At 31.8% G+C, this 14,588-nt stretch overlaps 1 protein-coding gene across 5 annotated transcripts in view; it reads right to left on the bottom strand.

The window, feature by feature from the left end:
- The window catches only part of LOC139513352 (putative ankyrin repeat protein RF_0381), a 32,120-nt gene that overhangs the window by 16,386 nt on the left and 1,146 nt on the right, over positions 1–14,588 (bottom strand). For 4 of the 5 annotated variants that reach the window (XM_071301758.1, XM_071301767.1, XM_071301775.1 and 1 more), the window contains exons 2-10: positions 11,766–11,852; positions 10,814–11,035; positions 10,300–10,428; positions 9,570–9,659; positions 9,106–9,213; positions 7,892–8,011; positions 7,112–7,201; positions 5,348–5,380; positions 2,411–2,437 (exon numbers count right to left, since the gene is read on the bottom strand). In XM_071301758.1, coding sequence (XP_071157859.1) covers positions 2,411–2,437; positions 5,348–5,380; positions 7,112–7,201; positions 7,892–8,011; positions 9,106–9,213; positions 9,570–9,659; positions 10,300–10,428; positions 10,814–11,035; positions 11,766–11,852 — 906 coding nt within the window. The remainder of the gene's footprint in view (positions 1–2,410; positions 2,438–5,347; positions 5,381–7,111; positions 7,202–7,891; positions 8,012–9,105; positions 9,214–9,569; positions 9,660–10,299; positions 10,429–10,813; positions 11,036–11,765; positions 11,853–14,588) is intronic. The other variant, XM_071301782.1, reaches the window with a different exon arrangement.

The raw sequence follows: 14,588 nt of genomic DNA, 5'->3' as shown, positions 1-14,588 counted from the left end.
GCTTAAGAATTTTCAAAAATTCAATCTGACATCCGAACAGACAATATTTTTAAGTTGAATCAATGCAGACAAGATCATTAACTAATGCTCATTAGCTAGTAGATACGTTTGTCTTTTAAAATATAACTGACATATAACGATCGATCGTAATGGTGCTATGTGGATAAATTTATCAGTTTTCAAGAGCAAAATTGGCAGAGCGTCATCCCTACAATGGCTTCCATTTCTACGATTGTAAGCATGAACTGGCGTAATGGGGAGATAATTTTGAAGAAGTAGAATCCTGAGTGTATGAATAACATTTCTGTATATATACAAATTGACAACGTTCCGCCTTGTGATACGCTTTTTGAACAATACTATTTTAAGGATCTACTTTGCTGGAGCTCACCTTCACTAGTTTATTCGAATGATATTTTCAAAATATTTCTGTTATTTTATTTGCACGACAAAATGAAAGACGATATAATATCAATGGGTGTACATGCAATTTTTTGGCATTTTTAAAAATGTGTATTTATTATATGTCATTAAAAGGAATCCCAGAAACAAACAAAAATCTTTTGTCGAGCAGTTGAAGGCTGTGCACCCCATTTTTTTTTATTATGCTTGTAAGGTGTCATTTTATCGCGCTTTTGTGGCATGTTTTCCCTTACTGTTCATTTGCATGTCTTTTGGCAATCATTTGATACAAAAAGATAGTTATATAATTACGGATATTTCTTAGAATTGAGGGTCATCCTTTAAAAGTTACGGTCATCATTTACAAATTACGGTCATCTTAATAGCAGTTACGGTCAGCCTTGTTATGAATCGCTGATTCTGTTACGGTCATCTCGATTGTGATTTACGGTCATCTTGGCGATTTTTTCAAATCGAATTTCCCGTTTCATGCACATTTCTCAGAAGTAATTAGTGATTTCCGAGTGATTCTTTTATAAATTTACATCGTTTCAATGTATGATTTGTAAAGAAAATGATATAGAAACACTTTAACAGACAATACAGAAACTGACCTAATTTTTCATCCGACATCTTGGGATGACCGTGAATGCAGTTACGGTCATCAGCTTTACCCCAGTGATCTTTAGTGATCTTCAGTGATTTAGTGTATGGTCAACGATACAGCAGTCAAAAATGATAAATCAAAGCACTGCTGTTACAAACCCCAAAAATTTAACTCATTGTATTTCATTGTGCTAGGGTATTTTCCAATCAGTGTTGTTGAACTAAAAGTGTTGGTTTTTGATACATTTTGTTTGCTTGTTTTCCGTGTGTATTCGTATCTTATTCAAAATAAATAGGTTTTATAAACTAATTGAAACCCGCCTCGTGGGTAATTTCTGACGGATATACTTAAAACCAAGTTTAGAATCGATTTCGAATTATGACTTGTAAAACCATAAAAAAAAAACGAATGGTCATTTGTGTGATCATGTGTTGATGGGTAACTTTTTCTATATTGTCCCTTTTTATAAAAACATCATTCTTTAATATTTGTTTTCATTGGCACTAACAATTACACATAAAGTGCATATACATAACATTCAAAGGAACAATTGAAAGCTAAAACAAACGTCTTAGTTCAAATTAAACACTGTGATTGAATTCATAAAGTTAATTGCCTTTAACATGTTTAAAGGAACAATTGGAATATAAGACAAACATTTGAATTTTAATAAAACACTGTGATTGAATTCATAAAATTAATTGCCTTTAACATGTTTAAAGGAACAATTGGAATATAAGACAAACATTTGAATTTTAATAAAACACTGTGATTGAATTCGTAATGTGATGTGCAAGTAGGTATATGTCTTACCACTGAAGCTTTCCGTGGTGTGTCGTGATTCTTTACTTTCTACAACATCATTTTATTTCATTTCAAACAACACAAATATGTTTAAGGCCGTTAGTTTTCTCGTTTAAATTGTTTTACATTGTCTTATCGGGGCCTTTTATAGCTGACTATGCGGTATGGGATTTGCTCATTGTTGAAGGCCACTAATTTCTGCGTCATTTTGGTCTCTTGTGGATAGTTGTCTCATTGGCAATCATACCACATCTTCTTTTTTATATTAGTAAATACGTTAATTTGTATATAAAATACATTTTAGTTAACAAAGCTTAAAAATCATTTTTGCATTATATCATAGTTAAGCGGTATATGATACTTAAGTAAAAAAGCCAATAAGTTAAAAAGCAATCTATAATATCACATATCCAAAACTTTAAAGCAGTATATTCAATGCCATACGTTTACTATACATAAGGTTTCAGTTTAATGTAATTGCTTGGCATTGATAGATTAAGATAATATAGTATAATATGTACAAATACTTCTTTCTTTTTAGTCTGACAATATTTTTCATGCATGTTAGTGGACAAAAAAAAACTACATTTGCCTTACCGCTGGCACGATATGTTCCTTTTTCTCCTACAAAATTATATAATACTTTTACCTTATATATAGTAGATTTTACAACATATATCAGTAATTACCGAGTATATGACCTCAATTTGGATTTAAATCAGGATCGAACTGTGGAAAACATCTCATATTATATAACCTTAGTGAGCTGCGGGATTGGTCATACTTATTTTGGACAAAAAATCACGACGATAAACATAAACTGAAGGAATCACATGAAATTCAAAATGAGCGAGACTGAGAAGTCGGCAGAGTAATTGTCTCCTTCTATTCTTGTTAACAACAGTTGAAATGTACTAAAGGCATTAGGTTAATACATATATGTCAGTCATATGGTCTTTTTTGGAAATTTTGAACATATATATCATGCAATTATGTTGTCAGATACAGAAACGTGCTAACAACAGTTGAAATGTACTAAAGGCATTAGGTCAATACATATATGTCAGTCATATGGTCTTTTTTGGAAATTTTGAACATATATATCATGCAATTATGTTGTCAGATACAGTAACGTATTAACAACAGTTGAAATGTACTAAAGGCATTAGGTCAATACATATATGTCAGTCATATTGGCTTTTTGGAAGTTTTGAACATACATATCGTGCAATTCTGTTGTCGGATACAGTAAAAAATTAATCTAATGAAAATTTGAAGAGTCCCTTCTTTCATCTTTAATGTTAAAGTGAACTTGTAAAACAAACAAATAAACATAGTGAATTTTAGTGAACATCCAGTCTTACCGGTGTAGTGTGCGATTTCTTATTCGTCTACAATATTGCAAGTTATATATAAACAAAGCGAAACAATATCTTGATCTATTTAATCGGGCTATTTCTAGTTAAAACAGCTGTCAACGATTCAACTGTTGATTACAATTACATAATCATATGACGATAACACGTATACTTTGAAATCATGTTCTGCTATTTGTTACACCGGTTAAAGGAAGTATATAGGCTAATCAGCTGTAACAACTATTTCAAAATTTATAATAATAATGCATTATACTTTGTCCTGATGTCATTTTCTAGTATTCTGGTACCGTGTCCAACTCGAGGAGCAAATTGAAGAGATGGTAAATTTTAGCAATGCTACCTTACGATATGAGGACATGGGTTCTAAGTCAAATCTTAACTGAAAGTTGTGATAATATTAAAAAAAGAATAAACAATATTAAAATGTTCAGGCGTTAGTTAACCTACAAATATATATTTTTTTCAAATGCATTTGTAGATACATGTAATTATAAATGTCTGCCTTGGTGTCATATTAGAATGAAATTCAAAACAGTGTGACTGTGGCCATTGATTGACACATTAAATTCATCCATTGACTGGGACAATTTAGGTGAACGTTTGTATGTAACGACCACTGCTCACTATGCACTTTTTAAAGACACTTAAACTATGGGGTTACCAAAGGTTCTCAGCACCTTAATAAAGGAATTCGAAAAATTAATCAGAAATAACACGATGTTTTGATTTATATCAATTATATAAATCAAAACATAAAGGTTATTCCTGATTAATTGTTCGAATTATTTTATAATTAAAGGCGTTAAGAAACCTTTGGTGACCCCACAGTTTAAATGTCTATCGTAGGTACGTCGTGAACAGTGGTCGTTACAGACAAACGTTCACGTAAATTGTCCCAGTCAATGGATGAATTTAATGTGTCAATCAATGTCCACAGCCACACTGTTTTGAATTTCATTCTATTTAAACTAAAACAATAACTTATAAATTTGCCCAGATGATGATTCCCCGGAGTATAACAGTCTACCATTCAGGGTATTCCACTGGGTCGATCTGAGCGTCACTGATGAGTCTTATGCACACGAAACGCGCGTCTGGCGTATCAAATTATAACCCTGGTACCTTTGATAACTATTTTATTTAACAGCACCGAGTCGACGCCACTACTGGTGGACGTTTCGTCCCCCAGAGTTTCAACAGGCTAGTAGTCAGCACTTTTTGAAAAATTTCCTCTTTACAAAACTTTGAATTTTTCGAAAAGCTAAGGATTTTGTTATCCTAGGCATAGATTATCTTAGCCGTATTTGGCACAACATTTTGGAATTTTGGGTCCTCAATGCTTTTCAACTTTTAATTATTTGGCTTTATTAATTAAATTATAACCCTGGTACCGTTGATAACTATTGACTAAGTGTTGAAAAATATGTCATCATATAAAAATACTGCTTAATGACTTTGATTCCTTCGTAGCGCTTTTATGTATTAATCTTGATCAGGAACTCTCAACCAATACAATTTGAAAACCGAGAATCTGCTAGTATTTGAGAGCATGGGGAGCCATATGACAAAAGGAGATATACACAGAATACCAAATATCAATCAATGATCGTTCAATTTTACAACAATATGACAACAATTTCGATCCGCACTATAAATATCTATATTAAAGTCTGTTCAGTACTAGAAGACTATGAATAGGAAGCCAAATACAAGTATGTATAACGTCTTAAACATTACAAACAAAGGGACAAACACAGAACAAACTAAACCGATGAAGTCGAATTTAATGATATTGCTGAAATGAAGGCATTAAAAAGGTATAAAGAAATAAAAAAAAATATATTGTGCTTTTAAAAGTAAAATAAGCACTGTACATAGATAATTTGTGCATAGATTTTGCATGATCTGAGTATAAAATCAGCAAAAGAAGACAGTGCTTGCAGGAGGCAATATATATATAATCACATGCGGGAGAGTGTGAAAATGAAGCTAGATGGTTCTAGAAGATTGAAAACAGTGTGATACATCCATATGCAACGTCTTTCATAACATAACCCAAATAAACCAGTACATGCTAAATCAAAAATATATAAAATATATTTCGTAAAGGAAAATTGTACGTGGGTTTCTATATCATGCATGTGCGACGTCTTACCGTTGGTGTAATAATAAAGGGTTCTTCGTCGTCCTACAAGTATTCTAATTTATCAGGATTTTTTCACTAAACATACTTAAAAATGTATATATTGAAAGTTGTACATGTTTAATAAAGTAACTTGCATATCATATATGATTCTTTTTTTTTTTCGAACGTCATATGTTGCATTATGAAACTTGTTTATGATACAATACCAATTCTTATCTCCATATTAGCTGAGATTATGAGCTGAAATTCAGGTCAGAATTTTATTGAAAAATCATACAGTCAAGTTTGTGGAAATAAGGGCTTAACTATTTACTTAGTAAGAAAATAAGAAACTGGCAAAGAAAACAAAAATAGCAGACTGAAAATATACGTCTGAAAATATAGTAAGATCAATAACACACAAGATGACTTTTTACATCATACATTTACAGATAAAGGCTTTGAAATAGAGCAAATAATCTTACCGTTTCGTCCTATTTAAAAATTAAAAGTACACAAATTGGAATACTTACACAATAAAATGTATTATATTCCTTGCTACCAGTATTTTTCATAACGAAAATAAAAAGACAATTGGGTGTCAGTTCATCTTTATAGTAAGTCGGACTTTCGATGTTTTTCTTTCGAATATAAGAGTTTCGTCTAATTCTACATACATTAAGATTTTTTTGCAAAATAAAGTTAAACGATAGATATAGAATACTCTTTTGAGGGTGAATTTTCCCCCAAAATTATGATTTTTAAGGGAAAAAAACATGTTGTACAAGGCAGAAAAAATAGCTCATACTGCATCAACAAATAAACCGATAGATAACGAAAAAAACTAGAGGCTCTAAAGAGCCTATGTCGCTCACCTTGGTCTATGCATATTAACAAAGGACACAGATGGATTCGTGACAAAATTGTGTTTTGGTGATGGTGATGTGTTTGTAGATCTTACTTTTAACAAAAAATGAAATTCTTGCTGCTTATAATTATCTCTATCTATAATGAACTTGGCCTGCAGTTACAGTTGAAAATTATTTTTTTCCTTATGGGGTCAATTGACCATTTTGGTCATGTTGACTTATTTTTAGGTCTGACTTTGCTGTACATTATTTCTGTTTACATTTTATCTCTATATATCATAATATTCAAGATGATAACCAAAAGCTGCAAAATTTTCTTAAAAATACCTCTTTAGGGGCAGCAACGGAACATCGGGTTGCCTAAATGGTCGGAAAATTACAGGGCAGATAGACATTGACCTAATGAACAATTTTATACTGTCAGATTTGCTCTAAATCCTTTGATTTCAGAAATATTAGCCAAAATCTAAATTTGCCTCCTATGTTCTATTTTTAGCCATGTCGGCCATCTTGGTTCACGGGCAGGGTCATAGGACACAATTTTAAAACTTGATATCTAATGATGATTTTGGATACGTTTGGTTAAATTAGTCTCAATAGTGTAAGAGGAGAAGATTTTTTGTAAAAGTTAACGACGACGGACGACAGACGACGGACGAGGACGGACGACGGACGCCAAGTAATGAGAAAAGCTCACTTTGCCCTTCCTTCGGGCCAGGTGAGCTAAAATGAGGAACGAAGAGCTAACAAAACAAGAGGTTAGTCAAATATATAACATATGGTGTAATGGTTTTACTTTATGATACAAATCTGAACTACAAACTGGCTTCAAACACTAGCTGTAGATCAAAATAAGAATAACTGTCTTAAATTCAAACCGTTCTTTCAAAAAAAAATGTTTGACTCGAATCTTCTTTGAACTTACAGACAAGTGACCAGCTCTGAACTTTCGAATCAGTTTAACTATGTCTTTGTAATCTCTTAATGTAGCTATAGCAAAAGCATCATGTCCATCCTATAAAAGAAAGAAAAAATAACAAAATGTGAAAATGGATGTCTTTTTGATTTCATAGAATTCTGGAACGTATTCTCAGAGACGTATATAAGACATATTCTTGCATATGGTTGTACGAAACGGAAATTTATTGGCACCAATGTTTGGTAAATGTTCAATGTTTGCAATAGACTAAAGTAGATTGTGTGTATATTTTTTCATAATTTTCTTAAATTCTCCGTTTATAATTAGATACCATTAAGAAACTAGAGTTACTCCTGCCTAATGCAGGTAGATATGACGTGTGGTGGATTGTGCAAATTTCTTTAGTTTCGTTTTGGTCATAAGGCGTCTGACGTATTGAAGTATTTATACATGCATGTATTAACTTTTTCGATTTGAGTGTTCTTGTAAAGATTTATACTACAAAATAGAACTTCGGACGAATAAAATTATAAAATGTTACTTTTGGTATCTGGTTTTTTTTCTCTTCAACATTCATCTCCTTTCAAAACATCCGTTTTAATTCAAGAGTTTGGCCGACAAATTATACATTTGTTTCTAGATTTTTAATTATTCTCGTTATTCATTATGTAATTATTAAACATTTTAAGAAATTGGTATAATGTCGGATTTTTTCTTCAAAATTTAATATCTTTATTTCTAGGTGTTTTTTTTTTATTATTAAACTCCTTTCAAGAGTGTACGTACCAAATCCTTGACGGTGGAGAGTGCACCTTTCTCTAATAATTGGTTTACAATTTTGTACATGTTTCCACTTTCTCTAAGACGTTGACTTTTGATTGCTAAATTTAAGCAGTTATCACCTTCCTGTAAATTACAAAAAAATGTTTTATCTTCAATGCTGTGAAGTATTTTGTATCTTTATATAAATTATATCATGAAATAATTACTAATGACATTTTCAATGTTTGCAATAATATCAACTGAAAACGAGGCGAAAGATACCAGAGAGACATTCAAACTCATAATCCGATAAAAAGCTGACAACGCAATGTCTAAAAAAGATAAAAACAAATAGACAAACAATAGTACACAAAACACAACATAGAAAACTAAAGACGTCCATTAATTCATTACAAGCCATATACCTATTCTATATCTCTTTTCCGAATGATAGGTATCTCTTTGAACAAACGATCTGGACGATATGATTTCAATGTGCTTCTATCAACAAGTATGTGTGTTTGTTTTGCAAAACAGAAGTTCCCCACAAACTTTGTTTTATATAATCCTATAGTATCTTTTCTTGTTGGATATGCTATACATTATATACCCATTATTTTATTCCACTAGGAACATATACTGCACCATTTGTTCCAGTAGTCTAGAATTTTAATATTTCTTCAACTTGGAACTAATATAATGAAGATACTTCTATTTCAGAATCTTTCAAGTCATATACAAGTACACCCTTTATCGTAGAAACATGAACAAAAAGTACAAGGCCTTGGTGACCAAATGGTCACTTAAAATTTAAGGTGAAACCAAAGGGCAAGTATTTGAAATCGCATTTAAAGTCACACATATTTAAGGAAACTTGATATAGAGTTGACTCTTGCATATATAAACGAAATACCAAATCAGTTGCATACATTTCTACATAAGAAAAATGCCTGTACCAAGTCAGAAAAATTACAGTTGTTATTCATTCGTTTAATGTGTCTGAGCTTCTGATTTTGTTTAGGGGCTTTCCGTTTGAAATTTTCCTCGGAATTTGGTATTATTGTTATTTTCCTTTTTGCAAATAAAGATGAAATGCCAATTACATCTAAAAGCTGTTAATATCTTATTTGTTACTTTTCAAGGCAGATTACATTCATACCTTATATTGGTTAGTTAAGAAGGGTATGAGCCTATGAGGCGTTTGGAACTATTCAAATTCATACATTATCTAAACTTACATAATCTCTGAGATTCGGATCAGCTTTTGAGGTGAACAATAATGGAAGAATATTTTCTGGCGGAAGATTATAATGCGTAAACAGGTAGTGTATTGCACCAGCCCCATGCTGAAAAAACAAGAAACTATAAATATATATGCACGTAATATCAAACTTTTCAACAATTTTTGTTGCAGAAAAAATGTCAAGTAAATCATTAAAATCTGTGTATAATAATTCTTGTTTATGCTCAGATAAAGATATGTAGTGTTGAAATGAAGGATAAAATCAAACAGTTGAAATGAAGGATAAATCAACATTGTAAAATATATTTTCGCTGCATCTTACAAATAAAACGATACTGCCTTTAACCTTTCAAGTGTTCAACATTTCCCAATGTATAAAGTTTTTGATAAAGCCTTAATTATGGACTTCACAAGAAATTTTATGAATAACTTGACTTATTTTGTACCATAACTACTAACCTCGTTTACATAATTAACATTAGCACCATTCTTTATGCAGTCTTTTGCAACATCTTCTTTGCTATTCATAACAGCCTCCACTAGTTTTGCCTAATATTAAACAAAGCAAACGTATACAACACCTACAAGTTATCTAATATCATTGCTTTGCTATCTACAAAGCAAGGTTTGTTCGTTGGAAGCAAAGGTTCCATGTTATAGAGGCCGTACTTTGACCTATAATTGTTAACTTTTTATGCAGTGTGACTTAGATGTTTAGTTGTCTCCCTGGCACTCATACCACATCTTTTATTTATATTAACCAATCATTTTCTTCGAAAAATGCCTGTACTAAATCAGGAATGTGACAGTAATTTTCTAAATATTAGACTTTTTGTGATAAAGTCTTACGTTCTATGGACTCGCCCCTCATTACCGTGGAGTTCGGTTTTGAAAAGAAAAGAAAAATAATTTCTGATTGAATTATTAGATATACAATAATTTAATTATAATATGTCATTTACCATGTGGTACAACTACAACAAACTTTATGCATACATGGGGACAGTACGTCAACATATACGTTCCTGTGCATATAAACCCGTTCAATGCCGTATTGAAATAAAAACTCTTTAAAGATACCAGGATTTGTGATTGTTACTCATAATTGGTATCCTATCGTATTGTTTGATTGTAAAAATGAAATGACTAAATGATGAATTTAACCTATAGATATAGTAAGTTCACTTACACCATACATAGCGCCAATGCCTTGCTCGTAATATTTTCTTGCATCTTGCGCACTTCTACTACCGTCTAAAACATTAGCTAGCTCATAGTACCCTAGAGCTATTGCCTCGTCATAGGGTGAACGTAAATGCTGAAATATAAAAATTACCTTTAAGTGTAAGTGGTCTGATGAAATGGTACATTGAAGCATGAAGTACAATCTTATGAAAACGCGCAAATCAATGGAGACATAACAAAGCCTTATGGTGATATCATTTTTATTTCATGAAATAGTCCCACAGGCACTTGTCTCAGAAAAAAAGTCCTATATACCATAAGGTATTATTTTTTTAGACAAGTGCCTGTGAAAAGTCCGTCTTTAAATGTACGTAATTGCGCATCTATTTAAATTACTGTTATATATATATCGGAAAGACAGAAATAATGAAGTATAAGAAAAAGCTAAATGATATAAAAAATACATCATATATGATATAAATTTTAAAACTTAAAAGAAGAATATAATTTTTCCTTACCCTATTTCTAATGAACACATCTGGTTTATATTCCAGTATTTTTAGAATTGTCGGGAAAGCTATCCGAATAATATTATGTCTTGGAATCAGGTGGAGAATTGTGTCTTCGTCTGATTTAGTTTGTCCATCAACGTCACTTCCGCTTTGTAATAAGAAGCTTATAATTTCTTCAACATCCTCCCGTCCGCTGCATGCTACAATATGCATCGGCATCATGCCGTCCTGAAACAAAATCAGATTCCAAACAGATTATTATGAAATAAAAAGAAAACAGTAATTAACTTCATTCACGAATAAAGCTAACGATTTCGTAACATTTTTTTAAGGAAGACCAAGTACATATGTGCAACATTTAACAAATACCATATTGCTGACACCCCTGAAAAACAACGACAACTGCAGAGATTCTGAAAGTGTGATTTTTTTTAACTAGGTTCAAATTAAAAATATTTTTTGATAAAATGTCTTTGCACTCATTCTTGATAAAGGGGAGAGGAGGACTCTCTTCAATCCACAACTGCTGAGCCTGTTAAGATGCAGACAGACATATAATATTTCGTTAACACAAATACAATGTACTATATTATTTATCTCAATTTAAAAAAAAAGAAAAGTTCTCTGGAAAAAGAATTGCCGCCGTTGCCCGATTAAAACTCCCATATTTAGCATTCAGCAATGTTCGTCTTAGTCGAGACAAAAACAATATGTGTACACTATATACTATAATTATATGAAAAAAATATCAGCAACACCAGTTTGACTGAAGTTTAAAGATATGAGCACCATATTATCCTAATTAAAGTGCTGTAAATCTTTCTTACAGTTGTATGTAAATCAATGTTGCAACGATTGCAAATCAGGAATCTTAATTTCATGTTTATCGGTACACTCATCGTGTATACTACTAACATCTCATTAAAAGTGTTATTGTTTTAACAAAACGGTGACATACCTTAACATATTGGGAAACACCGTCCTGTCCAAGACATTCTTTAATATCTTTCAAACTTCCTTCCAGACAAGCATCATTGATTTTTCTCTGTAATGTAATGATCAGAATTAAAAATCAAGCAATAACAATATATTGCATTTTGTTTATAGAATATAGGAAACTGTCAATATCGTAAACATGGGAAGCATCATTTTTCTGCTGCTTTTTTTTCTTTTGGGGAAAAAAATACATATCTATATACTATCTACATATTTTCTCTTAGATTCAAACTTAAATAGTTGTCTGACTGGCAATCATATCACATCTTCTTATTTTTTATAACAACTCTTTTTTCACAGTAATTAAGATAATCTGTATACCATAATTTGCTGTTTTAATGACTTACGTTATTTGGTTATATTTTTAAAATCATAAAACACAAGCTTAGTTGTCGATTCAACACATTCTCTACAATGAATATTTAGCCAAAGGTATAATGTTTTCGCTATTTTAATTACAAACAATGGAATTCGTCATATTTCGTAAGATTCTAAAAAAAACGAAATGCCACAGTATTCCTCACTGCTCTAATGACTGATTTAAAGGAAACTTAAGGGTATATGGCCATGGGACAGAAGACCAATGCGCAAAAAGTGATCAAGACACAGCAGTCGTCAAAATTAGACCGATGTCAAAACAATATATCAGACTTTTTGAAAATCGTCCAAAGTGTATTAAAGTCATAACAAATTTATCAGAAACAATCAATTAATGACCTGCCATCAACACATAACGAAAAACATTAGATTACAACAACTGACGACGTTCCCAACTTTGGACATACGTGTTTTAAAACTCACATTCAGCATGAGAAACCGACGTCAGCGCAACTCGCAAAGACCATGAGGAACGGACGTCAGTGCACAAGTGTATTATTATAAGATCAATATCAGTTGTAAGCATCATGTTGACTAAAGTTTAGTTTTGTGTAAGTTATGTTTCTAGGTCCTTATACATACTCATGAAGTATAGGTATGTTCTGTGTTTAGGGAGCTACCATTTGATTTTTATGGGGGGCTAGGATGAAATTTGAAAAAAATAGGCAGGACAGGAGTTTTAATTAAAAAAAAAGGCAGGATGAGACACTTGCAAAAAAAAAAGTCAGGATAAACTAAAAAAAAAAAGGCAGGACCGAACAGAGTGAAAAATAAAAAGGCAGGACAGAGAGTACAGCTAAAAAAAAATGCAGGACAAAATTTTTCATCCTAGCCCCCCCCATAAAAATCAAATGGTAGCTCCCTTAGATTGAATCATTCTTTCAACATCATTAAGTTTGTTCTCTGACTTATCAAATAAAATGTTTTTTTTGTTTTGGTTTTTTGCTATAATCTTCTGTTGACTTTTTATTACAGAATATCCTTGATTTTATGAATCGTGTAAAATTAATTGATACATTTGTAAGCCGTTTATTGATATTTAGTTGTTATACATAATCTAAGAAACCTCATTTATACCCTAAAAGAAGTCTAGATTGGTGAATTTTACTGTCTGAACTAATGTCTAGTGGGAAGAGTTATTTAGGCGTCATATTGTCTGAAATGAATTGATGGACGAATGATAAACGGCCAGTGCCAAGTATTAGATCCATCTTCGTGACGAGACGGTTTTTTCAACATGCGAACTACCTATGAATATAGCCGTTTTTCTCATTTGAACATGGAATTGATTTACATTTGTCATTTCGAGGCATTAGTAATGTTTTACGTCATGGTTTTGCTCATCGTTGAAGCCCTACGGTGACCTAATGTTGATATCTTCTACGCTGTGTGGTCTCTGCCTGGTATAGAGTTGTCTCATTTGCAGTCATACCACATTTTTGTAATAATTACATTCTACTTAGTTACTGTTATATACCCTGCTGGGTACTAGACCAACACAAGGGTAAGAGATTCACCACACTAGTTTACAAGTGACGACTTCTGACAAAAAGCGTATCGCTTTGTCCGAACACATCCTACGTCTTTGCTCTAACTTTTTAATATACCCAAATTCGGCAATGATAAATGAAGAAAAATATTGAACTCGTTTGGTACGCCATGATGACAGGGGGGTAAAGGGGTAACAGATAATATTAAACTTTGACCTTCTCTCTCACCGATATCTTACAAATGTACATTCTACATAGATTTTGCATGCAATGGAAAATCAACACGAACTAATTCTTACTATATAACAATTTAAATATTGATATTTTCATTATCACATTACATTACATGCAATTAATGCTGGGTTTTAATTATTTAAAGTACATAACAAAAGGGACGTTCCTTAGAGATAAAGTGGATATTGATCTTTGTAATACAGAACCTTGATTTAAGTAGCAATTGTCTGGGCAAACACTTTCGTAGTGATTTTTATACTTATGATCAGGTACATCTAGATAATGCAACTTCTCTGAAACATGATCTCATAATAATTTGAAATGTCATCATTCAATATTCCTGAATGATTCTGCTTTATCAAAGGGTTCATAAATAAGTTAACTACCTTTTCTCCATTACACTGTATACACCTTTTATAGTATGTCCTATTCACGTTGACCATAACATAATTCATTTACTTATAGCTATTTCACAGCTTCCTTAGCCCAATGTATTAAAAGTCATTCATATATCATCAATCAAACATTTCAAATTTGAAGCAATGGTCAAAACTAAAGATAGGCTGGGTAGCTTAATTTTTCATGTTTTTGTTTACATTTCTCTATATTAATACAAATATTCATGTTTGTGTCGCGTTCAATTTAATAATGTGTTACAATCATCAACGTGTTTAAATGTCAAA

This window comes from Mytilus edulis, chromosome 1, assembly GCF_963676685.1.
Source record: "Mytilus edulis chromosome 1, xbMytEdul2.2, whole genome shotgun sequence".
In the NCBI taxonomy this organism is placed as follows: domain Eukaryota; kingdom Metazoa; phylum Mollusca; class Bivalvia; order Mytilida; family Mytilidae; genus Mytilus; species Mytilus edulis.
The sequence above is the reverse complement of the archived record's forward strand: the minus strand, read 5'-3'. Positions and strand labels throughout refer to the sequence as shown.